Here is a 27,507-nt window from a genome sequence, read left to right on the forward strand (position 1 = left end):
CCCCTGGCCCCGCCCCCTGGCCGCCCGGCCCCGCCCCCTAGCCGCCCGGCCCCGCCCCCTGGGATGGTGCTCGGGCTGAACGCGACCGCCCCACGTTGCTTCCGGGCAGTTCGAGCCGCTCCGCAGTCTCCAGGGGCCGCTATCACATACGCCACTTCCGGCAGCTGGGGGAGGGAATCAGCAGTGCACTTCCGGCACCTAGAACACACAAGCATGGCGACGAAAGAAAGGTGAGTGAGTGAGTGATGCAGACGTGGGACAGGCAGAGTATAAGAAATAGGAACAGGAGTAGGCTATTCGGCCCCTCGATCCTGCTGCACCTTTCCATAGGATCGCGGCTATTCCAACATTCCCCGTAACTGATCAGTAACCTGTCGACCCCAGCCTCGAATATACAAAAGGATACTGCTCCCACAGCACTGTGTGGGAAGCCGAGCCAAAGATTCTGAACCCTCAGAGAGATGAAATACCTCACCATTTCAGTGTTAAGTTTACACCCCTTTATTCTGAGGCCATGCCCTCTGAACCGAGACTCTCCGATGAGGAGAAACCTTCTCTCAGCATTTACTCTGTGAAGCCCCTTAATAATCCTGTATGTTTCAATAAGATCATCTCTCAATCTTCTAAACCCAGTGAGTAGGGTCCCAATCTCTCTCACCTATGCTCATAAAACAATCTTGATGAAGGGCTTTTGCCCGAAACGTCGATTTACCTGCTCCTCAGATGCTGCCTGACTTGCTGTGCTTTTCCAGCACCACACTAATCTTGATGCTAATCTCCAGCATCTGCAGTACCCACTTCTGCCTCATAAAACAATCTGTCCAGACCAGGGATCACACTAGTGAACTATCTCTGAACTGCCTCCAATGAAATATTTCCTTAAATAAGAAGTCCAAAACTGCTCTCAGTACTCCAGATTTGGTCTCACCAGCATCTTGCACAGTTGCACTCAGACTTCCCCAGTATTGTTTTGGAGCACTGTGATGAACAAAGTTAAAAATCACACAACACCAGGCTATATCCCAATAGGTTTATTTGGATGCACTAGCTTTCAAAGTGATTGTCCCCATGAAAAACTGATGAAGAAGCAGCTCTTTGAAAGCTAGTGCCTACAAATAAACCTGTTGGACTATAACCTGGTGTTATGTGATTTTTAACCTTTCCCTGGTGTTATACTCCAACCTCCTTGAACCCCTGCACCTCTGTGTTGCAGCTTTCTGCTATTTCTCTCCATTTCAATAATACTCTGTTCTTTTGTTCTCCTTTTCAAAATGAACAACTTCACATTTTCCCACATTTGCCAACTTTTTGCCCACTTGTGTAACCTATCACCATCTCTCTGTAAACTGGTTATATCCCTCTCGCAACCCATCTTTCCACTTAGATTAGTGTCATCAACAAATTTGGCTACAGTGCATCCACCTCCTTCCTCCAAGTGATAATATATGTTGTAAACAGTTGCGAACCCACCTGTGATCATTGTGGAACTCTGCTGGTCACAGGTCACCAACCTGAAAAAAGAACCCCTTACCCTAACTTGCCTTTTCGTGTAAGAGTATCAGCCAATCCTCTATCCATGCCAATATGCCACATTCAACATGGGCTCTTACAACAGTCTTTGATCAAGCATCTTTTCGAACACTGTCTGGAAGACCAAATACAACATACCTACTGTTTCCGCTCTAGTTGAGACTTCCTCAAGAAACTCATCGCAATTTCTCTTCATGATGACATGCTGACTCTGCCAGATTAGATTATGTTTATCTAAACATGCGATTGCTTCCTTAATAATGACACAATACCAGATTATAGTCCAATGGGTTTATTTGGAAGTACAAGCTTTTGGAGCACAGCTCCTTCATCAGGTAGCTTGTGGAGTAGGATTATAGGACACAGAATTTATAGTAATAGATCAAAGTGTCATACTTTGGAGTATAACCTGGTGTTATGAGATTTTTAACTTTGTCCACCCCAGTCCAACAACTCCCTTTAGTTTGTCTAATATTACTTCTCTATAAATGGTACTTAATTCCTCCCCTGTACTCTTTAATATTAATGGAATAAAACTGAAGTAAAGTATCTGTTTAACCCTCCTGCCATTTTCTTGTTCTCAGTAAGTCTCCCGGATTCATTTTATAATGGGCCTATGTTTATTTTGATCTCTGTGGAACTATAAGAGGGAAAATATGGAAACATAGAATCCCTACAGTGTGGAATGAGGCCTTTCAGCCCATCGAGTCTGTACTGACCCTTTGAAGTGCATCCCACTTGGACAAAGCCCCCTAGCTATCCATGTAACACTCTGTTTCCCATGGCTAACCCACCTAACTTGCACATCTTTGGGCTATAGGAGGAAGCCCATGCAGACATGGGAGAATGTGCAAACTCTACTCGGACAGTCACCCAAGGGTGGAATCGAACTCCCGTGTTGTGAGGCAGCAGTGTTAACCACTGAGCCACTGTGCTTCTCATGGTATAAATAAAGAAAAAGGGAGTATGGTAATAAATTATATATATATATTAGAGAGAGAGAGAGAGTGAAAGTCCAGAATAGGGAGGGCCAGAGTATAAACCTGGGATAGAGAGATTTTGTGTGTGTGTGTTCATATCTGGGGTAGAGAGAGAGATGCTCAGGAGTGAGAGTTTTTGCCCCATATCAGCTTTCTCCACTGTCTTCATCTCACATTAAACTTCTGTATTCTTATCTCTTTCTGCCTTTGTACTTACCCAGCATTCCCTTTAACATTTCTTGACTTCACACTGAGTGATTTTAAATAAAGAAATCTTCACCACGGGAGGGGCTGGCTGGGGAGACCTTGTCAGTGAGTCAGGCCTTGACCCAAACATGAAACTCCCCATCTGCGACCCACTCCACATCTATCAGTACTGGCTCCGGACCATGACCTAGACACCCACACTGAAGCCAAACCACTGACCTGTCACATGCATGTAACACGGAACACCTCCCAGAAAGGCCTGACATGGAATGAAAGGTTAAGGTGAATTCAGAGTAGTTCACCACATTCAAACAAAGCTCTTGCTATTTTTCATTGTTCCCTGCTGCTCCCTGATATGCCACTGCTGATTTTGAGATTGCATCTGCGCATGTGTTCGAGGTAATGGGCCATGTGGAGAGTTGTTCCAGAGAGAAGGCAAGAGAATGGCACTAAACGTCAGCACAGTGGATAGCACTGCTGCATCACAGCACCAGAGGCCCAGGTTTGATTCCACCCTTAGGTGACTGTCTGAGTGGAGTTTGCACGTTCTCTCAGTGTCTGTGGGGATTTCCTCTGGGTGCTCTGATTTCCTTCCAAAGTCCAAAGATGTGCAGGTTAAGTGAATTAGCCATGAAAAATTACCCCATGGTATCCAGGGATGTGCAGGCTAGGTGGGTTAGCCATGGGAAATGCAGGGTTGTCAGGGATGTGGTGGATTTAGGTGGGATGCTCTTCAGAGGGTCAGTGTAGACTTGATGGGCCGAATGGCCTGCTGCCACACTGTAGGGATTCTTTGATTCCAAAACAGCTGTACACACCCTCAACAGTCCAAGTACTATGGGCTAATTCTGTGATCAGACGGGTTATGCCCGAAACGTCGATTCTCCTGCTCCTCAGATGCTGCCTGACATGCTGTGCTTTTCCAGCGCCCACACTCTCGACTGATCTTCAGCATCTGCAGTTCATGCTTTCTCCTGATTGTGTGATCAAGGTGATCAAAATTCTGAGGCACCCGAATGGAGTCCCTCTCTCTTGTGGCAGGAGGGTGAGTAACCAGAGAAACAAAATTGGAGATAATTAGGATATGAACCAGATGGGAATTGAGAATTTTGTTACAAAGTGAGTAATGATCTGAAATGCGTGACCTGAAAGTGGATTGGAAACAGGTTCCATAGTAACTTTAAAAGGAAATATCTGAACAGGGAGCAAATAAATGGAGCAGCAGAGTGGGTATAATTGTAAAGCCCTTTAATGGGCCAAATGGCTACTTCCATGATGCTGTCTAATTGTTCAAATCTCTGGTTTTCACTGATCAGCTTTTCTCTCCAATTCTGCAGTACTGGAGTGAATGAAGTAATGGGGAGCTATGTGGTGGGCCAGGTGGCTAACAGCCTGTTCCAGAAACAAGCAAGGAAATGTATGACAAATCCACTGGTTACTCTCTTCAGCAAGCCAGCCTCCACTACTCAGCTAATCTTCACTCCTGTACCAGAGAACAAGGTAAGTCCCCACTCGCAGAGACACAGGCTAATATTAAGCAGTTGATCCACATACAATTAGCTCACCATGAATCAGGCACACCAATTCTTTAAGTCAGGTCAGCATAATAACAGGCTCCTAGTCCCAGTGGACAGGGCTTCCTGTTGTTACAAAAATTATGTGGAATTTTTTCGCTAATGACCTGGTACGAGGGTTAATTTGAGATTGTTCACCCTCAGGTCAGCTGCAGAAAGAGGGACCCTGTGGACGATGTATCTGACGCCGCCACTGCAGCTAAGCAACAGAAGCCTGTTCATAGGAAGAAGCAGCTCACAGTTGCTGAGAGGAAACTGGCCCAGCGGTGAGTGCTGGCACGCCCAATGGTTATCGCATCACTCTGTTAGCACAGCACCAATTTGTATCTTTCCAATGCCTTTATCATAATGAAATGTCCCAGGATATGTCGTGGGTGTTCAAAAGCAGAGTTTGACTCAAAGTCACTCAAGGAAACCTTAGGACATGTGACAGAAAGCTTAGTAAAGGGTCAGATTTTAAGAAGTATTTTTAAGGAAAAGAGCGGGCTGGAGAGGTTCAGGGAGGGAGTTTCAGAGCTTGAGGCCTCAAAGGTAAACAGGAAGGTGCATTTTAAAACTAGCTGCTTCCATAATTGGAGCCAGTGCAGCCCAGTGAGCACGGAGAGGTGCTGAGCAGGACTTGATGACAGTGAGGATCTGGACAGCAGAGTTTTGGATGACCTTGAGTTTACAAATGTTATGAGTGTGGAAGATGACATTTATTGACCTTACCTAGTTGCGCTTGAGAAGGTGATGAGCTGCATTTTGAACTGCTGCAGTTCACCTGTAGGTAGACCCACAATGCTATCTAGAGAGGGAGTTCCAGGATTGAGACCAAGTGAGACTGAAGGAACAGCGATACGCACTCTGACCAAACCCTTATACAGTTGCAGCAAGGCTCCTATACCACTGCGCCTTTCGTATATTTAACACACTGTCCCCTCCTTTCATTACAGCTGCTCTATTCAGCAAATGCATTGCTTCAGATGATGTACTGATCTGTTTCTGTTTCCACCCATTTTATATTGCCATCCTACACCAATGTTGCTGTTACACAACTGCCAAACATGGATAAGCTTCTAGAGGAGTGTGGTTCAAGTCTCCTTGCAGCACAGGCTGGGAACTGAGAGATTTCAATTCCTACCAGTGCCTTAGGACTGATTGCACATTGACATAGCCAATCCACAGAAAGGATGCAGCAAAGGGTAGCTGGACTGGCAGCAGGACAGAAAGTGTTGTTTTGTGGCAGGGAGTCAGCATTTTAGGGGGAGAGGTTGGGAGGATGTGAACAGATCAGGATTGTAGGGGAGGAATATTAGAGGGTGTTAGAAGATCAGATTTGAGGAGGTCAGGATTGGGCAGGAGGCAACCAGAGGGTGTGGAGAGCTTTGTGTCATAGGGAAACGTGGATTTATAGGGTGTGGAGAGGCCAGAGTCAGAATTGTCCTCATCCCTCTCTGAGCTGCCCTCGCTTTGTGTCATTTGCAGCGAGGATGCCTTGACAGCAGCAGACAAAAAGGGTGAAGGGAACCAACGCCGGAAACAGAACAAGAAGGTAGTACGAGGCGAGTTGCCGGTTGCTGTGACGATGACGAAAGGAAAGGTGGTTGAATCTGGGACTATGAAGAGCACAGCCATCCCTGAACTGGAGACGATAAAGAATAGAAGGACTCTGTTTGTAGGGAACGTGCCATCAGACTACAGTAAACAGGTGAGAAGTGGCAGAGGGCTTGTGCACAATCTGCTGATCAGGAGGACACTGAGCTTAACGTGACTGTCGGTCAACACTGTTCTCCTCAGTCAGTTTATCTCAGCCAGGATCCGACAGTACAACAGCCTGCCTCTGCACAGCACCATCAGGGCATCAAAACACCTGAAAGGGGCTTCACAAAATAAGCTATGTAAGGAGGTGTAAGGGCAGATGACCAAAAGCTTAGTCAAAAAGAGAGGTTTTAAGGAGCACTCTTAGCAAAGAAAAAGAAACTTAGACATGTGATTCACTTTGCAAGAAGTAACAGGAATGCAGAGTACTGGCCAAATGGTAAGATTCTTGGTAGTGTACATGAGTAGAGAGATCCCTCAAAGTTGCCAACCAGGTTGAAAGGGCTGTTAAGAAGGCATATGGTGTGTTAACTTTTATTAGTAGAGGGATCAAGATTCAAGTTTTGCAGCTGTACAAAACTCAGGTGCGGCCACACTTGGAGTATTGTGTACAGTTCTGGTCGCCGCATTATAGGAAAGATGTGGAAGCTTTTGAAAGGGTTCAGAGGAGATTTACTAGGATGTTGCCTGGTATGAAGGGAAAGTTTTACGAGGAAAGGTTGAGGGATTTGAGGCTATTTTCGATAGAAGAAAGTTGCAAGATGACTTAATTGAAACATACAAAATAATCAGAAGGTTAGATCAGGTGTGCAGTGAGAGCCTTTTTCCTGGGATGAAGATGGCTAGCACAAGGGGACATAGCTTTAAATTGAGGGGTGATAGATTTGGACAGATGTCAGAGATAGCTTCTTCACTCAGAGTAGTAGGAGCGTGGAATGCACTGCCTTCAACAGTTGTAGACCCTCCAACTTTAAGGGCATTTAAGTTGTTATTGGATAGGCATATGGACGAGAATGGAATAGTGTAGGTTAGATGGGCTTCAAATTGGTTCCACAGAATGGCACAACATCGAGGACCGAAGGGCCTGTATTGCACTGTAATGCTCTGTGGAAGTCCAGAGTTCATGACCTCACTGGCTGCAATAGTTACGCATATTGCAGCAGAGTGGAGCATGGATAATATAGTCCCACTCTCAAATTATTTGTGCTAATATTAAAGCAAAATGCTATGAATGCTGCAAATTGAAATTAAAATAGGAAGTGCTGGCGAGAGTAAGCAAGTCTGACAGCATCTGTTGAGAGAAATGAAGTTTTTGTGTCCAGTATGATTCTTCAGACATATTTGATTTGGCATTTCCAGTATTTCTGTTTTATTTTCAGATTTACTCAATCTGCAGTAATAGCTTTCATTATCAGTTTGGACTTTATTACCCATCTCCCATTCTCATTCATGTTCACCTGTTGAGGTAACTTTCAGGCAGTATTTTGGCAGATGTTGTATGAATAATTTGATATCGGTAGGTAGTCTATGTTCAGGAGGAATTGGTGACTTTGGATCTCTAGTGTTTGAAGCTTTTCACCATTAAAGATTTTACTGATTTCATTTATGAAGCTGTAGTAGATTAGTTCATTGGGTTGATTTCTGTAATTCATTAACAGCTCCATTATCATTGTATCCTGGTGGGCGGCACGGTGGCACAGTGGTGCCTCACAGTGCCAGAGACCCGGGTTCAATTCCCGCCTCAGGCGACTGACTGTGTGGAGTTTGCACGTTCTCCCCGTGTCTGCGTGGGTTTCCTCCGGGTGCTCCGGTTTCCTCCCACAGTCCAAAGATGTGCAGGTCAGGTGAATTGGCCATTCTAAATTGTCCGTAGTGTTAGGTAAGGGGTAAATGTAGGGGTATGGGTGGGTTGCGCTTCGGCGGGGCGGTGTGGACTTGTTGGACTGAAGGGCCTGTTTCCACACTGTAAGTAATCTAATCTAATAATGTTTATTGCTCAGCTCACATCAGACCAGATGATCTGGTCAGTATCATACTGCTTCCTGCACGTAAACTGCTTGCAGCTTTTCTTACATTACAACAGTAATCCAAAACTTTTCATTGGCTATAAAATCCTTTGGGACCCTCTGTGCTTGTGAAAGAGATTCTATCAATGCAAGTTTTTTTGTGTATTCCTCAATGGCAGAAGGCTAATTAGATAGACTTGAGTCTTGTTCTCCCTCTTAATTTTATGTCCTTAGGTTCCAGTAATCACATTCAGTGCCTTCTCTGTATCTGAGAGCATTATCCTCCTGTCTCCAAGTCTATCACTTGGAATAAGGTATTACATATGAGTTGTTTGTGTCTTTTTAAATAGATGATCAAAGCGCTGTTTAAAGAGTTTGGACCAATTGAGTCAGTACGATTCCGTTCAGTGGTAAGACGACATTTACTTTGTTTTATGTTACATATTATTGCTTGTAAAGCTAGAGCTGGTGGACTGATTGTATGATTTCACCCGGGAGAGCGCTGGGTTCCATATGATGAGTACATTAGAACCCGCGCATCTGCGGATTCAGTTTCACAGTTTTAGTTATCGACAGTTTACCGCAGCCTGAAAACATTCCAGAAATAATTCCAGGGGGCTGCCAGTGAGGCAGGTTTCCCATTTAAATGATAGGGTTCTCTACATTTTGTGATTTTGGGCAACCACGGTAGTTCTTGGAACATATCACCAGCGGATACGGGATGGGACACCTGTATTTCTTTGTTTTCAGAAGGCTGTAGTTTAGACACTGGAGTATTCGCACCTTCTGAGCTCTGAAAATTCTCCACCCTCTGAGTGAAGCAATTTCTTCTCAGCTTATTCCAAAAACACCAACCTGTCATCTGGAGGCTGTGACCCGATATCCTAGATTTTCCAGCCTGAGAAACAATCTCTAGTGTCAAACTATCAAGTCCCATCAGAATCTTGTTTTTTTTTAATCCATATCACTTCTCATGCTTATAAACTCCAGAGAATATAGGCCTGATTTACACACACCCTCATCACAGAACAATCCCCTTACTCCTGGTACCAATTTAATGGATCTTTGCTACTTCCTGTCAATTAACTAATCTTCAATCCAGATTAATACTTTACTCCAAAGTTGATGAGTACTTACCTTGCGTATTACCTTTTGTTGAGAGTTAAATGTATTTTGGAAATCCAAGTCTCAGAATTTGAGAAAAGTGACAGGAAGAAGGAGTCTATTGAACCCATTGTTTCTACTCCAGCTCTCTGTAAGAGCAATTCAGCTAGTCCCATTCTCTTGGCATATCACTGTTAAGCTTTTCTGTTCATATAATTAGCCAGTTCTTTTTTGAAAGTCACTGTGATGGTAATGGTGTGTTACACTGTTCGCTACTTCACTGTGAAACTTGGTTTTCTTGCATTACGTGCTTTTGATAAGAGAAAGATGATTAATCTGATTATGTTTCTCATGTTTCTTGAACTAAAGGCATGTGCAGAGCCCAAAATCTCCAAGAGATTGGCCACCATTCAGTAAGTCACACAGCTTGCTCACCAGATGTTTGTTTTGTTTATGAGATGTGGATGCTGTTGCCCATCACTGAAGATAGTGATGAGCTACCATGAACTGTTGCAGTCTATGCGGTGTAGTTACACCCATTGTGTTATTGGAAAGGAAGTTCTGGGCTCTTGACACAGGGAACAGTGATATATTTCCATGTCAAAATGGTGTGTGGTTTGGAGGGAAACTTGCATGGGGATGGTGTTCCCAGGTTTGTGCTGTGCCTGTCCTTCTAAGTAGTACAGATTGTGGGTTTGGAAGCAGGCGCTGTTGAACCTGTTGACTGCCCTCTTTGTAACAGAGACATGAACCCTACAACAGTGGGTTATTCACAGCACTGATTCCTCACTCTCCTTTGCCCTTGCATATTCCAAGTAATCAGACAGCAGTCATCAGCTTTCACCATGATAGATTAGCCGTCAAGAGTGTTTTCAGGGATGGAGTCACTGCAGCCAATTCTGTTTCTGCCCTCACTGAACTCTAGGCATACACACACATACACAAGCATATGTGCATAATCTCTTGTGCATGTTCCCATTTAGATCCATGAACCCAGGTATACATACACAAGAAGTAGCTACACGCAGATTTGATTTCTTACTTTCCCTCTCAAAGGCCCTGAGTCATGGGAATGTCTATTAGTCAACACTGGATGGAACAGGAAGGTGACACAGGGATTGAATGTGTCACCTTCCTGTTCCATCCAGACTGGCGGCTGTCTTTGTATACCAAGCCCGAGAGCGCGTTGCTGAGAGTATTCGGACTTGGTTTGAAATTCTGCAACAACAGATTGCTTTGGGTTCTTTTTGTCTTTTTGGTGGGATTAAATGATGTCAGGTGAGAGGAGGAACAAGAACACCAGCAATGAGTGGTTAAGCTGAATCGCCTATTTCCAGGCTGTAAGTTCTATGTAATTCTTTAAACAGACCCAGCAGTCTTCATTTAGCTGCGAATAACTCTGCCCTCTGGTGTTCTTCCTCTGTATGTGTTCCTCACATTCAGTACTATGGAGAGCTGTGCTGCAGTTTAGCTGTAATTTGGAATTAAAATTGATATGGAACTAATACCTCCCCTGCCTGCATGCTCAATTTATTTTTAAATGTTCTGTCACCTTGTTCTAACCTGTGTATTTGAAAGTACAAGTGGACAATAAATTTATTGGTGAAATGCTTTCTTTCTCATTCTTCTGTTTCCCCATGCTAATTTAGGAAGAAGATTCATCCCAAGAGGAACAGTGTGAATGCCTATATAGTGTTTGAACAAGACAGTGATGCAGTCAGAGCTTTGACAAAGTATGTCCTCTGACTCCATTTGTTTCATTTTCGTTGCTCTAGCTCAGTGACTTCTGAATTTTAATGAGAATATGAGATGGGCCAATTGGCCGACGAGTGGCAGATGGAGTTTAACTTAGATACATGTGAGGTGCTGCATTCTGGAAAGGCAAATCAGGGCAGCATTTATGCACTTAATGGTAAGGTCTTGGGAGTGTTGCTGAACAAAGAGACCTTGGAGTGCAGGTCCATAGTTCTTTGAAAATTGATCGCAGGTAGACAGGGTAGTAAAGAAGGCATTTGGTATGCTTTCCTTTGTTGGTTAGACCATTGAGTAGAGGAGTTGACAAGTCGTGTTGCAGCTGTACAGGACATTGGTTAGATTACTTTTCGAATATTGTATGCAGTTCTGGTCTCCCTCCTATAGGAAGGATGTTGTGAAACTTGAAAGAGTCCTGAAAAGATTTACAATGATGTTGCCAGGATTGGAGGATTTGAGCTATAGGGAGAGGCTGAGTAGGCTGGGACTGTTTTTCCTGGGGCATTGGAGGCTGAGCGGTGACCTTATAGAGGTTTATAAAATCAAGAGGGGCATGGATAGGGTAAATAGACAAGGTCTTTTCCCTGGGGTGGAGGCATCCAGTACTGGAGGGCATAGATTTAGGGTGAGAAGGGAAAGATTTAAAAGGGACCTAAGGGCCAGCTTTTTCACGCAGAGGGTGGTGCCTATATGGAATGAGCTGCCAGAGGAAGTGGTGGAGGCTGGGTACATGAGTAGGAAGGGTTTAGAGGAATATGGGCCAAATACTGGCAAATGGGACTAAATTAATTTAGGATATCTGATTGGCACAGACAAGTTGAACCGAAGGATCTGTTTCCGTGCTGTACAACTGAATCTATGAGGCATATGTTTTAGATTTGAATCTGTTGCACAACCTGCTTAAATGATTAAAAAAATGAAAGAACTGCAGATGCTGGAAATCAGAAACAAAAACAGAAATTGCTGGAAAAACTCAGCAGGTTTGGCAGCATCTGTGGAGAGAAACCAGAATTAATATTTCAGGTCCACTAACCCTTATTCAGAACTCAAATATTAATAGCTGCCAGTGGGGGAGCAGCCCATTGATAACACAACCTGGTGTGGGGGAGTTTGGGGTAAGGACATGGGAGAAGGTACTGAAGCCCTAAAATTGTTGAACTTGCTATTGAGTCCAGAAGGCTGTAGCGTTCCCAAGTGGAAAGTGAGGTGCTGTTTTTCCAGCTTGTGCTGGAGTACTGCAGCAAGCCCGAGACAGAGATTTTAGCTGGGAAACACATGGTGGTGTGTTAAAAGTGGCAGGCTGCTGGAAGCTCAGGGCATTTTTGCAGACAGACGTAGGTGTTCTGCACAGCAGTCACCCAGTGTGCACTTCATCTACCCAGTGTAGAAGAGATCACATTGGGAGCAGCAAATGCAGTAGACTGGATTGCCTGAAGTGCAGGTATAGCACTGCTTCATCTGGAAGGTATGTTTGGTGGATCATGTAAAGTGGGAGGTGGATTGCATGGGACAAGAACACCAGCAATGAGTGGTTAAGCTGAATCACCTTAAATGTTGCTTTATTGCATTCAAACATGTTCATGCAAAATGCAGAGGCTCACAGGGCAGCCTCACGCTTTGGAACCATTATATATTGAGTTTTATTGTTCAACAGAGGTTCTCTATTACAACTAGTACTCAATTATAACAATACTCAGTTATTTAGTTTTAACTAGTGCTATGTGTTTATCCATTTACTTATAACCTGCAGTCTGTGTTTTATGGTTTATTTCTAATCATGCCTGTGTCTGCATTTTTTACATAGAGAATCTGAATAAATTCTGGCTTTTAATTTAAAGGAACGGCTATGAAATACAAACTGGCTTTCATATCCGGGTGGACCTAGCCAGCAAGTCAAAAATTGTGAGTTTTGAATTAGGAAGAAAGTGAGTTAATTCATACTTTATTAGCTAAAGTTAGAGAGTCTTATTTTTCTTTCTTTATTTTGCAGCATGACCATCGAAGATCAATCTTTTTAGGCAACTTGTCATATGGTAAGATGAGTCAGTTTTATTCTCCAGTCTATCTTGGTCTTTCAAGCTGCACTGTCCCATTGAAGAAAGGATTTATTGTTTGTGCAGAATAAATTGTTTGTAAACTTGTATCCTTCTCTTTTGAGATGTCTTGAGAATGTGTAGGATACTATAGAAATTGACTATAGCAATATATAATTGGCTTAATGGCAGGAAACAGAATGGTGGTGGATGGCTGTTTTCATTCTGGAGGCCTGTCACCAGCTGTGTTCTGCAGGGATCGGCTCTGGGCCTTCTTTTGTTTTGTCATTTATATAAATGATTTGGATGCGAATATAAAAGACATGATTAGTAAGCTTGTGGACGACACCAAAATTGGTTGCATAGCATACACTGGAGAAGGTTTGGATCAAAGGGTCTGTTTCTGTGATGTATAACTATAAATGCAAGATTTCCTTTATAAATGAAACCAGGAACATAGTGGTTCCATTTCTAACGGTCATCACCCTCCCGGTACCTGTTTGATGTAATTGAGGAGCTCAGGGTCTGCCATAGGAATTCCATTGTTGACTGAGCAGCTGATTAGCTCACTTTGCTCTGTTCTGTTTGAGTGTAGACATCAGTGAGGATGAAGTACGAGAACACTTCAGCGAATGTGGTGCAATTGAGTCAGTCCGGATTGTAAGAGACCATGAATCAGGAATGGGAAAAGGCTTTGGATATGTGCTTTTTCAGGTGAGGTGATCAACACAGCCAACCTAAAACTTAAAAACTATTGCATTAGAATCCCAGGATACAGAATCAGAGAATTTTGAAAATTGACCATTGAATCTTTCACTGGTGTTTGTCACATTCTCCTGCTCATTCCGTACTATTTTTCATGTCACTTTGCCTGTTTTTTTGGAAAAAGCCATGGGATATTTTACCTCCGTCTGAGCTGGCACAGAATGTTTCATGAGATTTTTTTACTTTAGCTCATGATGTAAAATGGGAGAAATCAAATTGTCTGCTCTTTTAAACACCCACTGTTCTTGCTCCATTGACTTCAATCAAAACAGTGATGCTGTAAGGCACAGAACTGAAGCAAATGAATTTTGAAATTCTTGTCATTTTTTATGATCCCTTGATGACCTCAACCCTCCTCCATGCCACAACCTTCCCTCCCTGTAACCCCCTACAACACTCCTCTCTGTAACTTTCTCTAGCTCTGAGAGGCACATGAACTCGTCCAATTCTGGCCTCCTGTACAATCCCCATTTTCTTTTGCCTTCCAGTGGTGACTGTGCCTAGAATTGCTGAGACCCTTTGGAAATCCCTCCTTAAACCTCTGCATCTTTTGATCTCATTTTCCTACATTTAAAGCACTGCTTTAAAAACCTGCTGACTTTGTTTGGTAATGCTTCTGTGAGATGGCAAGGGCTGTGCTGCTGCTTGAAAATTGCTATAGAAATAAAGTTATTATCTTCCCTTACTGGCTTCAGGTTGTTCAGTTTTATTTGTACTAGTGCTGGGGCACACAGTAAATTCACCCACAGCTGGCACAGGATAATTTCAATAAAAATGGTTGAGAGATGCAAGGCCCAGTGTCAAAATAATAATGTGAACAGTCACACTTTCTGTTGCAGAACACAGATGCTGTAACTCTGGCCCTAAAACTCAATAACTCCGAGCTGAAGGGTCGCAAGTTGAGAGTCAACCACTCACTGAAAAAGGATACAGCCAGCAAGGTCCAGAGGAGTGCTGGGGTCACAGCCAGCAAGGCCCAAGCAGTGAGGAATCCACCATTGGCCAATATGTTCGCCGGGATCATGACAAAGCCAGTGGAGGGGGATAAAACAAAGAAGAAGATGAAAAAGAAGATGAAAAAGAAGAAAGTGCAGAGGTGTAAACTAAACCAGCAAAGGGGCAGCAAGGCTAAAAACAAATAGTGAAATACTGCATACTTCTGAAGTTCTCATTCACCTTCTGGGGGCACCAGCTCACTTAACATTGGCAGAGGATTTCATCATGGAACTGTAATTGACATGAGAGCTGAGGGGTGGCTTTGCTCTGGGGCATTTTTTCTCTCTCTCCAAATCTGACCTGCAGATTATCCTTCTTCCTGTCCTCTGAACAAGTGGTTTGGAATGAGCTGACACTGTTGAATGTTTGTTGTGTGTGAAGGATTCTCTAATATGGAGCAGCACCCCTGTTTCTTAGATCAGACCCATTTGGTTTGTTTGCCTTTTGAAGGTGCAAGTTGAGCAATAAAATATTTTCCTAGAGTTTGTGTTTATTTGCTCTCTTCCACCTCCCCCTTATTTAAAAAAGGCTAGGATCAGTTTGATCAGTAGCAGTCCTCTGGGCCACAGGGGTCAGGGCTGGGCCCTCAACTCTTTATTTATACAAGTGATTTAGAGGAAAGGACAGGGAATATGATAACTAAATTTGCTGATGACACAAAGATAGGAAGAAGAGTTGTGAAGAGGACACAAGGGAGCCTACAAAGGGATGTAGGCTCCGTTAAGTGAGTGATCAGCGATCTACCAAATGGAATATAATATGGGAAAATGTGAATGTCTGTTTTGGCAGAAAGAAAATAGAAATGTAGTCTATGTATGGAAGCATACATGATCTCAATGATGAGAGGATGCAGAAAGATATGTCTTGTAATGAGTTAATTAGGTTGCAGGTACTGCTGGCAATCTGGAAAGTTAAGAGAATGTTATGTTTTATGACAAGGGGAATTGAATGCAAGAAGGTGGTTATGTTTCTGGAGTTGAGATGAGTCAGAGGTGACTTAACTGGAACGTGTAAGATCCTGAGAGGACTTGACCAAGTGGACATGGAGAGGATGTTTCCTCTTGGAAGGATCTAGAACTAAGGGTTACAGTTTTTTTAAAAAAGGGGGCTCCATTTCGGACAAAGAGAATGTGTTCCCGAGGGTCGAGGATCTTCGGAATTTATTTAAAAGGCAGTAGTTGCAGACATTTTAAGGTAGCGGTGGACGGAGGCATGTTAGGAGGAGAGCTGATGTAATCTCGGTAAATAATGGAGCAGGTTTGAAGGACATAGTTACCTCCTCTTGTTGGTGTATTTGCCCTCTGGGAGGGGAGGAAGAAGACAGGGTCACGGGAAAGTTTGGTGTGACGCGGGGGATCAGGCAGAGGCGGAGACGACTATGCGACTGGGCGCGGTCGCAGGTTGATGACGAAAGGGGTCTTTTCCTGGTTGGGCGGTTGAGGGTCATGGTGACGGGCGGCAGAGCCTGAGGCCGAGCCCGAGCAGCAGAGAGGGAGCTGCCGTCCGCTCCGGGACCATGGCTGGGAGGACGAGCGCCATTGCTGCGGGCCTGTGCGGGGCGCTCTTCATCGGTTACTGCATCTACTTCGACCGCAAGCGGCGGAGCGACCCCGACTTTAAGAGCAGGCTCCGGGAACGTGAGTGTCCGGGCGCGTGGGGTCGGTGACCGGGAATGACCCCGGGGGGGGGGGCCGCACGTGTCACCGCGCCCCCGGGGGGGCCGCACGTGTCACCGCGCGCCCCGGGGGGGGTGGGGGGGCCGCACGTGTCACCGCGCGCCCCGGGGGGGGTGGGGGGGCCGCACGTGTCACCGCGCGCCCCGGGGGGGGTGGGGGGGCCGCACGTGTCACCGCGCCCCCGGGGGGGCCGCACGTGTCACCGCGCGCCCCGGGGGGGGTGGGGGGGCCGCACGTGTCACCGCGCGCCCCGGGGGGGGTGGGGGGGCCGCACGTGTCACCGCGCGCCCGGGGGGGTGGGGGGGCCCGCACGTGTCACCGCGCGCCCGGGGGGGTGGGGGGGCCGCACGTGTCACCGCGCGCCCCGGGGGGGGTGGGGGGGCCTCACGTGTCACCGCGCCCCGGGGGGTAGGGGGGCCGCACGTGTCACCGCGCCCCCGGGGGGGTGGGGGGGCCGCACGTGTCACCGCGCGCCTGGGGGGTGGGGGGGGGCCGCACGTGTCACCGCGCCCCCGGGGGGGTGGGGGGGCCTCACGTGTCACCGCGCCCCCGGGGGGGTGGGGGGCCTCACGTGTCACCAGGCCCTCACGTGTCACCAGGCCATGGGGGCGGGCAGACCTCCTACCGATGGGCCGCATGGCCTCCTCTCTCCATGGAGCGGGCGGCTCAGGCACCAGCGGCCCGGGACACAACAGCCGGCCCTCCCTCCCGCTGCACCGACAGAACATGGGAAAGTGGAACTGGACCACCCTCTGTGTAAAACATTTGCCCCTCATGGGTTTTTTTTGCTATATGAGGGAAAATTCAACTTCCATTAACCCAATCTATGCCCCTCATTATATTATCTTCTGTAAAGTCACCTCTGGGCTTTCTACACTCCAGTGAAAAAAAGTCCCAGCCTTTCTTTATAACTCAGACCTTCCATACCCAGCAGCATCCTGGTAAATCTCTTCTGAACCCTCTCTAGCTTAATAATATCCTTCCTATAACTGGGCAACCAGACCTCGACCCAGTATTCCAAAAGAGCCCTCCGCAACATCCTGTACAACTTCAACATGACTTCCCCACTCTTATATGTTCAGAGGACTGAGCAATAAATACTAGTATGCTAAATGTCTTTTTTGACCACCCTCTCTATATGTGATGCAAACTTTCAAGAATTATATGCCTGAACCCCTCGGTCCTTCTCTTCTACAATACTACCCAAGGCCTTACCATTAATTGTAAAAGTCCTACCTCACTTGTTGTACCAACAAGCTCTTTTATCCATGTTTGAACCAAGGCTGTGATGGGGTCAGGAGCTGATTGGCCCTGGCGGAACCCAAACTGGCTGTCGCTCAACAGATACTGCTTGATAACACTGTTGATAATCCCTTCCATCACTTTACTGATGATCGAGAGTGGACTGATGGGGTGATAACTCACCAAGTTTTACTTGTTCTTTTTGTGTCCAGGATTTTCCATATTGTCAAGTAGACGTCTGTGAGAGCTGACTGAAACAGCTTGGTTCATGGCTGAGTTAGTTATGGAGCACAAATCTACAGTATTATTGCCAGATGTTAGTACGGTGGACTTTGCAAGTTTGACAGGGATGGATTTGTTGTTTGTTGTTTCCAGTGCCCAGGTTGATGCAAAGTGGTCTGTCAAGTTTAATTTATTTCTTTAGACTTTTCAATCATTTCGTACAATTGAAAGGTTTGCCAGGCCATGTCAGAAGGCAGCCAAGAGTCTGGAGTAGTTGTGGGTCTGGAGTTAGTTGTAGGTCAGACCGGTTAAGGATGACAGATTTCCTTCCCTAAGGATCATTAGTGAACCAGATGGGCTTTTACATTAATTGCTTATCATTTCATTGTCACTGAGACTAGCTTTTATTTCCTGATTTAATACTTAATTGAAATTCCACCAGCTGTTATGGTGAGATTTGAGCACATCAGCAAAGCATTAGCCTGAGCATCTGGATTATTAGATCAGTGATGTTACCTCTTACGTTTTACCTTCCCTTCTCATTGCAAAATCAAGTCCACGCATAAATGTAATAAACAACTGTAGTTTGCCAATGCCGATGGCACGGTCCAGGCTATTAATCATGCAACCAAATCTGTGGGTAGGAAATCAGTCAGTGTTTGTGGCTGGCCCACATTATGCAAGATGCTGCATTTAGTGTATGAGCCGAGCACCAGAGTCCACATAGCACCCTTCTTTGCTGAAACATGTAGAACACAACTGTCCCATCCCCCAAATGTGCATGGAACCTGTGGAGTAGCCCTGTATTAATGAGACAGCATCTCATCTTCCAATCTCCATTTTACAGGAAGGAAGAAGCAGAGACTCGCCAAAGAAAAGGCTGGACTGTCCCGGGTAAGTTTAGGTGGACCGACGATGTGAAGTTGTGAGCTGCCGGACTGGGGTGGGGGGTTGGGCTATTGCGTGCCTCTTAACACAGCTGCATTCTGTAAACTCCCGACTTGTTTTGTCTCACAACAAGCCGGACTAGAAGGAATGCAAAATGAAAGCTCCAGAGAATTCCAAAGTGCTGAGCTTCACTTGTGCTTTTCACTATTTCACCTCTCTGACAATTCCATAAGACACGAGAACAGAAATTATGCCATTCTACTCTGTCAAACAGGAATAGTGATGCAGGTGGCTGTGGGAAGAGATTATTGCCTCTTTTCAATACAGGAATGGCAACACAGTTGCAACCTGGAAGAGGGGACTCAGTAATGTCTGTGGGTGGGGATGAGCAAGGTTCAGTCACTGTGTCAGAGTTTGACAGAGCACAGCATTCATTGTGGATTGGGGAGGGACCTCTGCCTGCATCTGAGGTGTTGGGGAGTGGTCCAAGCCCAGCCCAGCAGTGGGTACAGTATGAGGACACTGTCAGGTATGCAGAATGGTTTGTCTCTGGTCTGAAGTGAGGTTCCAGTTGAGGTTGGACCCACGTGGCAAGGCAGTAGCTGAAGTTTTATCTTACTTTCTTCTCCAGTCCCAAAACCAATCAGTCCTGTTGCTACCTATTCTGTTTCCAGTAGGTGTCCTGTCCCAGAGCATGAGTTCTTTACGTAGCAGCAGGTTAAAGTCAGGACGGAGCTGCTCCTTCACTTTTCTCATGGGTGTTGCTCCTGGACGGAGACTGAGAGGCTTGTGTTTTATTACGTTGGTGCTGATCAATTTTATCAAGTGAAATATGTTTTGCCAGTGGTGTTAAAGTGAGAGTTCTCGAGGACTTTCCCACCGCCTGGGGTTTGATCAATCCTTGTTCTCACCTGGTTTTGCCAGTGATTTGATGAACCGTTAATAGCTGGGGTAGGAGATTGGGAGAGTCCAGTCAAATGAAATTCCTAAACCAGTGTCTGTCTCAACCTGGTGATCTGCTTTGGGAGACAGGGGCAGCAGGTGATCAAATTCATTGACCCCCCCCCCCCCCCCCCCCCCAATGAGCTATGATCAATGTTCCTCTTAACCTCACTTTAATTTTAGAGATGGTTCCCTTGCTACTGCACCCAGCAAACTAAAGTATTCAGCCAGTGAGTAATAACAAACTCTTCTAAACTGCACGTTGCTTCCTTGTTTTGCAGTTGCCAGACTTGAAAGATGCGGAAGCTGTGCAGAAGTTTTTCCTGGAAGAGATCCAACTAGGCGAAGAGTTGTTAGCACAAGGTCAGAACTTCAAGTGTGCCATTACTGTACTTAAAAAGGAACAATAACCCCCCCCTCCCCCTCCCAACACACCCCTCTCAGTGCCCAGGGCCTAAAAAACGCTGGCCCAGGGGTGTGTTGGGTTGTTATTTGGTCACTCTTCCACTTTCTGCCACGGATTCATAGTTTGAGAATTGTAATTAATTTGTTTAAACTCCAATCTCAGTAAAAGTGACCATGGCACAGTTTAAATGTCATTTAAGTGCCTGGCTGAATGACGGATGTTCCTCTGCGAAAGGAAGCCTGTTGTTGTTGCGACTCTGGGCCTACCAATGTGACTTGCATCCCAGCACAAAGTGGACCCACCAAACTATACCCCATCAATCTGAGTGGTTCCGCCATCTCCTTTCGTATTTGCCAGATATTTGATAAATATCAGCCCTGTCCGTGTACCGGACATTTGTTAAAAGCAGATTCTTTATTGGTTCGATCACAGAAAAGCAAACTAAGGCATTGTAGGGTTTTCTGGCTCTGTATAAGCCAGGCCTCAGTTGGTTGCAGTCCATGTCTCGTGACAATAGCTTAAGTCAGAAGTTTGGAGGTTCAGGTACTAAAAGGCCCATATTTCAGTGCGGCATCAGAGGAATGCTGTAGGGTTGGTGGTATTGTCCTTTGGATGAAATGTTAAACTAAAGCCCTTTTTACCACTTCAGACAGCTGCAAAAGATCCAAATCATTTATCCCTCAATCCTCATCTGAAAAACAAACTGCCCAGCTTTGTTTTGTGAGAGTTTGTGACTGTCGCATTTCCTACATTATGACGTCATTACAAATGTAAAGAGCTTCATTCACTGTACAGAGCTTTGAGTATCTGGTGGCAGTGAAAAGTGTTATAAAAGTGCAACATTTGCCTGACTTTGCTCGTCGTGATTTTAATCACTCCACTGTTGGCAGCTGTCCTGGCCCCATATTGTAGGATTTCTTCCTGAACATTGTCTGCTTCTCTCTTCTTTTAATGCACTGTAATCTAGCTCTCAGTCACCAATCTTTCATATGGTTCAGAATGCTGGTTTTGATTGCAACGTTCCTGTGTAATGCTTTCAGATATTTTTCTATGTTACTGGTACTACGTAAATGCAAGATGCTGTTCACAACTATTGGGTTTCTCTTCTTGGCTGTTTGATCTGTGCATTGAGAGATTGGAAAAACTAGCTTGGACCTCACTAATCACAATCTCCAGAGATCCCACAACTCCATTTATATCAGTACAATACTCTTTTTTGTTTGAAATGTTGCAAATGAAAAAAAGAGGCCATTCCTTTAAATTAATTCTGGAGGTGTTAGTGCTTTTAGCAAGAATGGTATTTATTACCCATCCCCTATTTTAATCACATTAAGCATGCCCTTTTCCCAAGGCATGACCTTTCTTGATCCAAACTGGAGTGCTTTCAGACTTAAAGCTGTGACTGTCTTGTTCCTGCAGGTGACTATGAGAAAGGGGTGGAGCACCTTACGAATGCTATAGCTGTGTGTGGGCAACCTCAGCAGCTCCTACAGGTGTTACAGCAGACCCTGCCTCCGCCTGTCTTTCAGATGCTCCTGACCAAACTGCCAACTATCAGCCAGGTATAACACAATGACCAGGTACAATTGGGGTGTGGGGGGGAGGTGTGAACTGGCTTTTACTGGGGCAGGAGGATTATTTCTAGTGGTTTCCCACATTGTGGGGAATTTGGAGTGGGCTGGGAAGGGTGCTCTCTCACTAATTAAAGGAGCAGTGCTATGTCGAGGTCAGCCTCTGGTGCCCTTTGTGTTGATACTGTCTGCAACAATGCTGTAGGCCCTCCTGTCACAGCCGTTATGGTGGAATTGGGTTTGCCCGCATTTGTGATCGGCTGCAGCCAGTTTCCTTCCTGCTGGCTCATTCGGACTGGTATTGGAGAACGAAATAACACTCTTCAAGGTCTTGCCATTCATCTTCAGTCTATTCTCTCAAGATTATCATTGTAAAGGATAGGGGGCAGAGAGACATCAGTGAGGCAGGGAGGTGGTGAGCACACAGAGGGGTGCACTAATGTGATCGGAGGTCACAGTCAGGGTCAGGAACCAACAGTGCAGTCTCTCTGTGATGCTGGTGTGAATTGCAGCCTGTTATTGGTTAGGTGAAGTTTGCTTTTCCCAGCTGTGGTTTTCCCATCCTTTATGACCTGTGCTCACTCAGATGCTTGAAATGCCACGTCTGGTGTGGGGGCAAAGATGAGGACTCTTAACACAGCTGCATTCTGTAAACCCCTGGCTTGTTTTGTCTCACAACAAGTCGGACAAAATGGAATGCAAAATGAAAGCTCCAGAGAATTCCAAAGTGCTGAGCTTCACTTGTGCTTTTCACTATTTCACCTCTCTGACAATTCCAAACAGAATCAGTGATCTCTAAGTGGCCATTTCCAAGTTTGAACCCAATTTGGAAAGTCCAGTGCAGGGTAAAGGCCTTGAGTTAGTGAGCTCTCTGCCGGCACTTTTATTCCATACTAAACTGCAGGAATGATTGTGGGAGAAGCTAGGTTACTTCAGTTGAATATAGTATACTGACAAATAAAACTAAGATGGACAGGAGTGTATATCAGTGTGGGACACTGTGAGGAAGGACAGTTTGTTCCTGCAGTGATGGGGATGTTAAATGGCACCAGTGACTTCTTTCATTTCCCCATTACAATGTGACACTGCCATGCTGCTTAGTTTTTTTGGGTCAATTTGGGAAGAAGCTGACCTTTTGCTTTGGAATAGAAAGATATTTTTAGCTGAGTGAACCTTTAATACGCTTAATTATAGCAAGGAGAAAGAACCTGTATTTCTGTAGTGCCTTTCGTGATGGCAGCATGCTGTAAAGTACTTCATACCCAATGAAGTTTTTTTTAAGGAGTGTAGGCATTATAATGCAGGACAAGTGGAAGGCACTTTTACACAGAAGCTCCCATAAACAGCGACCTGATAGCTGCTGGATAAATTGTAAGGGAATATTGATGAGGGATTGGGAATCTTAGTTTTTAAGTATTTTTCACAGCAGGGTTTGGTGATTTCTAATCATTGTCTTGTCTTCCTCCACAGAGAATTGTGACTGCACAGGCTTTAGTTGAAGATGATGTGGAGTGAAGTGGGTTTCCTGTGATAATTGGCAATGTGAGCAGTGATCTCACCTTCCAGTCCTGTCTCTCTCTCTACATTTAGCACAAAAGTGGACTCTGAATTGATTTTGGGAAATTTGTCATTCTCACTGCTAAAAGTTCCTGTTGCGTCACTTTATTTATTTCGCACCTGTGTTTTAATACTAATTCACTGGATACCATATTGCAGTTGTACTGCTGAATGTCATCTGTTTCTTGGCGTAACTCTTGTCAGGGGTGTAATCCTATACAGACAGAGTATATTGTGGTGTACACTAGAAGAGTCTGCTCCTTGCACACCAGGAACTTGCTGCCAGACAGTTCCCCAATCTCCCTGCTCCACTGCTGCTTGGTTCAAATGGATGCTGTTGTACTTCAGAGATTTTTAATAAATTTATTCAATCAAATGCAGCCCTCTGCAGTCTTTTTCAAAAGTAAGTGATGTAAAGGGACATGTACTTGGTAAACATACACCATGATAAAGCATACCTCAACCATTATATCTTATAATCAAAATCTTAATTTCAAATTTTTATTTTAATTTCCACCTCCTGCCATGGCAGGATTTGAACCTGGGTCCCCAGATCATTTCCTAGTTCACTGGATTAATGCACAAGCAAGAAAATGCCAAAGAGTATTCTCATATGTATGGATAATGTTGTTGTGATACATGTGGACTTCTAAAAGGCATTTTATAAAGTGCTCCATAACAGATTTGTGAACAAAGTTAGAGCTCCTGGAAGAGAACAGGCAATAGTAACATAAAATGAGCCTCTGTGACAGGGAGCAGCTTTTCAAACTGGACAGAGATTTGTTGTGGAGTTCCTCAGTATTGGGAGTCTTATTTGACGTGATATTTATTGATGTAAAGGGCACAATTTCAAAAATTAGGAATCATATGAAACGTGCAAATTTTGGAATCAGAGGAGGATGCTTTAGGATGCTTTGATCTTCTAAAGGACAGATCCAGTTGGTGAAATGGTTGGGAGATGGCAAATGTAATGATTCATTTGATAAGAAGAACATGTTGAGGCAATATCAAATAAAGGACCCAATTCAAAAGCAAGAGCAAGAATCATTGAAGGGCGGGGGAGGAACAAGTTGAAAGAACATTTAGTAAAGTGTATGTAATCCTTGGCTTTATCAGTGGGGTTGAAGATTATGAAAGCACTACAGTTATGAAAAACCTTTTTATAAAACAATGCTTTGGTCTCAATTGGCATTTTGTGTCCAGTCTGGCCACCACACTTTCAGAAGGATTTGAGAGGTGTTAGTAAAGTTGCAGAGAAGATTCTCGTGAATGGTCCCAGAAATGAGAAACTTCAGTTGAATAGCTTGGAGAAGCTGAGATGGTTTTCATTGAAGCAAAAAAGGTTTGTGAGTAGGTTTGATAGAAGAATTCAAAATGATGTGTTTGGGCAGAGTGGATAGAGAAACTGTTCTCATTGGTAGAGGGATTTCAAACAAATGGTGCAGGTTTATGGTAATTAGTAAAGGAAGCAATGGTGATAGAACGTAAATTGTTTTAGAGAGTGGCTAGAGTCTGGAATGCACGGCTTGGGAATATGGTGGAGGTGGATTCAGTCAAGGCATTCAACAAGAAACTGAATCACTATATGAAAAAAAAGTATTGCAGGGCCTTAAGGAAAATAGGTGGCTGGACTAGCGAACTGCTCTTTCAGGAAGAAACCAGAGTTCCCAGGGAGAATTGTAAACTCCAGACAGACTGTCACCCAAGGGTGAAATCAAACGTAGGTCCCTGATACTGTGAGGCAGCAGTGTTACCCAGTGAGGCACTCGCTGTCATGGGCACACTTTTACTGACTCATTCACTCATTTTCTCATGTGCATACTTTAAAACATTCTGACACACTCATTCACTGTCACACATTCACTCACGTACTTTCTCACGCATGCACACTCACTGTCACACACGCTGTCACTTACATATTCACTTTCAAACACATGCTCACTTCCTCTTTCATGCACACATTCACTGACTCACTCGTACACACTTGTGCATTCTATCTTAAGATGCTCATTAACACAGCCCTGTATGACATTTCTGGTCGCTTGATGTACCGTCTCATCTGCCTCTGTATGTGATTCTACATACAGTTAGTTACACTTCTATAAATTCAGATTATTAATAAAATACACATTGTACATTCATTATATAGCTGCTTTCTGGAGGAGACTGCTCAGACCAAATGGGTACGATACCAGTGTCCAGTTAGAATGGTCAGCAAATCCTCTCCCTTCATCCAGTCATAACATTTCTAAGTTTAGATTACTTACAGTGTGGAAACAGGCCCTTCGGCCCAACAAGTCCACACTGACCCGCCGAAGCGCAACCCACCCATACCCCTACATTTACCCCTTATTACCTAACACTAAGGGCAATTTAGCATAACCAATTCACCTAACCTGCACATCTTTGTGACTGTGGGAGGAAACCGGAGCATCCGGAGGAAACCCACGCAGACACTGGGAGAACGTGCAAACTCCACAGTCAGTCGCCTGAGTCGGGAATTGAACCCGGGTCTCTGGCGCTGTGAGGCAGCAGTGCTAACCACTGTGCCACCGTGCCGCCCACTTATACCACTTTCTGATCAATCCCCATATCCTTTAAGGAAGTCTGTCTTTCTTTTTAAATAAATCAGCTCCTGTAATAACCTCCGTGTGGAGATGTTACTCTCGAATGTGTTTTGTGATTAATCTGTGCCCCCTCTTGTCTTTCGATTGTTACTGGAAGAGTTTGTTTCAGAATTATCTTTGTATAACCCTTCATAATCAGGAAGGCGTTACAATATTGCCTAAATCAAAGACTTGCACTTTTCTTAACTGTGGGGTATTCTGAAGCACTTGACAGCCATTGAGGAGCATTTGAAATATTGCCACTGTTGTAATGTAAGAAATGCAATGGCCAATTTGTGCATAATGCAATCCCACAATGACAGAATTATTTTTATGATGAAAACTGAGGGATAGCCATTAAGCAGGGATTTGGGGCAAAACTACCTGCTCCCCTTCAGTGAGCCTTATGTTTTATATCATAGTCATACAGCATGGAAACAGACCCTTCGGTCCAACCATGTTCCCAAACTAAACGAAGTCCCACCTGCCTGCGCTTGCCTATTCATGCACTTATCCAAATGTCTTTTAAATGTTATAACTGTATCCACATCCACCACTTTCTCTGGCAGTTTGTTCCACACACAAGCCACGTTCTGTGTAAATAAAGTTACTTCTCATCTTTTTAAAAGTTTCTCCTCAACTTAAATATATGCTTCCTAGTCTTGACCTCTGCCACCCTTGGGAAAAGGCACCACCTGCCATTCCCCTTATCTATACCCCTCATGATTTTATAAACCACTATAAGGTCACCCCTCAATCTCCTACGCTCCGGTGAAAAATGGTCCCAGCCCATCCAGCCTCTCCTTATAACTCAAACCTCCATTCCTGGCAACATCCCAGTAAATCTCTCCTTGAACCCTCTCCAGCTTAATAATACTCTTCCTATAATAGGAGAAGGTGAGGTCTGCAGATGCTGAAGATCAGAGCTGGAAATGTGTTGCTGGAAAAGCGCAGCAGGTCAGGCAGCATCCACGGAACAGGAGAATCGACGTTTCGGGCATAAGCCCTTCTTCAGGAATGGGGAAAGTTTGTCCAGCAGGCTAAGATAAAAGGTAGGGAGGAGGGACTTGGGAGAGGGGCGTCGGAAATGTGATAGGTGGAAAGAGGTCAAGGTGAGGTTGATAGGTCAGACTGGGGTGGGGGCGGAGAGGTCAGGTAGAAGATCTCAGGTTAGGAAGGCGGTGCTGAATTTGATGGATTTGACTGAGACAGGGTGGGGGGAGGGGAAATGAGGAAACTGGTGAAATCCGAGTTCATCCCTTGTGGTTGGAGGGTTCCTAGCCGGAAGATGAGGCGTTCTTCCTCCAACCGTCGTTTTGTTGTGGTCTGACGATGGAGGAGTCCAAAGACCTGCATATCCTTGGTGGAGTGGGAGTGGGAGGGGGTCTTCAAGGACCGCAATTTCCCCCCCGACGTGGTCGACGATGCCCTCCACCGCATCTCTTCCACTTCCTGCTCCTCCGCCCTTGAACCCCGCCCCTCCAACCGCCACCAGGACAGAACCCCACTGGTCCTCACCTACCACCCCACCAATCTCCATGTATAGCGCATCATCCGCCGTCATTTCCGCTACCTCCAAACGGACCCCACCACCAAGGATATATTTCCCTCCCCTCCCCTATCAGCATTCCGTAAAGACCACTCCCTCCGTGACTCCCTCGTCAGATTCACACCCCCCACCAACCCAACCTCCACTCCCGGCACCTTCCCCTGCAACCGCAGGAGGTGCAAGACTTGCGCCCACACCTCCCCCCTCACCTCCCTCCAAGGCCCCAAAGGAAACTTCCATATCCGCCACAGATTCACCTGCACCTCCACACATATCATCTATTGCATCCTCTGCACCCGATGTGGCCTCCTCTATATTGG

The 27,507-nt window shown here is 45.2% G+C and overlaps 2 protein-coding genes and 2 non-coding genes across 5 annotated transcripts; all 4 read left to right on the top strand.

Moving 5' to 3' along the window:
* The first annotated feature begins 156 nt into the window (after window positions 1-156).
* Window positions 157-15,010, top strand: rbm34 (RNA binding motif protein 34). 2 transcript variants are annotated; one of them, XM_043679792.2, is made up of 11 exons: window positions 157-230; window positions 4,055-4,217; window positions 4,436-4,557; window positions 5,759-5,981; window positions 8,229-8,288; window positions 9,352-9,395; window positions 10,632-10,715; window positions 12,573-12,636; window positions 12,725-12,767; window positions 13,363-13,481; window positions 14,372-15,010. In XM_043679792.2, exons 1-11 carry the CDS (start codon window positions 214-216, stop codon window positions 14,672-14,674), a joined length of 1,242 nt encoding a protein of 413 aa, XP_043535727.2. In that variant the 5' UTR covers window positions 157-213; the 3' UTR covers window positions 14,675-15,010. The 2 variants fall into 2 exon arrangements, with proteins under 2 accessions (XP_043535727.2, XP_043535745.2); XM_043679810.2 differs by lacking the exon at window positions 157-230 and adding an exon at window positions 3,719-3,762.
* Window positions 15,011-15,967: 957 nt separating this feature from the next.
* tomm20a (translocase of outer mitochondrial membrane 20) lies at window positions 15,968-23,408 on the top strand. The gene is made up of 5 exons (XM_043679819.2): window positions 15,968-16,165; window positions 18,516-18,562; window positions 19,780-19,861; window positions 21,324-21,466; window positions 22,946-23,408. Exons 1-5 carry the CDS (start codon window positions 16,045-16,047, stop codon window positions 22,988-22,990), a joined length of 438 nt encoding a protein of 145 aa, XP_043535754.1. The 5' UTR covers window positions 15,968-16,044; the 3' UTR covers window positions 22,991-23,408.
* On the top strand, window positions 18,648-18,782 carry LOC122548722 (small nucleolar RNA SNORA14). Its single transcript, XR_006311333.1, has one exon. It is a non-coding gene; the product is annotated as a small nucleolar RNA SNORA14 (small nucleolar RNA).
* On the top strand, window positions 22,116-22,250 carry LOC122548720 (small nucleolar RNA SNORA14). Its single transcript, XR_006311331.1, has one exon. It is a non-coding gene; the product is annotated as a small nucleolar RNA SNORA14 (small nucleolar RNA).
* Window positions 23,409-27,507: the final 4,099 nt, after the last annotated feature.

Source organism: Chiloscyllium plagiosum, unplaced genomic scaffold, assembly GCF_037043375.1.
Source record: "Chiloscyllium plagiosum isolate Xiang-an unplaced genomic scaffold, Cpla_swu_hap1 HiC_scaffold_3, whole genome shotgun sequence".
Taxonomy (NCBI): Eukaryota; Metazoa; Chordata; class Chondrichthyes; order Orectolobiformes; family Hemiscylliidae; genus Chiloscyllium; species Chiloscyllium plagiosum.

Coding starts and splice junctions, on each gene's coding strand:
- rbm34 (XM_043679810.2), top strand. CDS start 3,734: ATGGAGTCCCTCTCTCTTGTGGCAGGAGG. Junction 3,763..4,054: donor CTCTCTCTTGTGGCAGGAGG/GTGAGTAACCAG, acceptor CCAATTCTGCAG/TACTGGAGTGAATGAAGTAA. Junction 10,716..12,572: donor GCAGTCAGAGCTTTGACAAA/GTATGTCCTCTG, acceptor TTTAATTTAAAG/GAACGGCTATGAAATACAAA.
- tomm20a (XM_043679819.2), top strand. CDS start 16,045: ATGGCTGGGAGGACGAGCGCCATTGCTGCGGGCCTGTGCGGGGCGCTC. Junction 18,563..19,779: donor AAAAGGCTGGACTGTCCCGG/GTAAGTTTAGGT, acceptor CTTGTTTTGCAG/TTGCCAGACTTGAAAGATGC. Junction 19,862..21,323: donor CGAAGAGTTGTTAGCACAAG/GTCAGAACTTCA, acceptor TTGTTCCTGCAG/GTGACTATGAGAAAGGGGTG.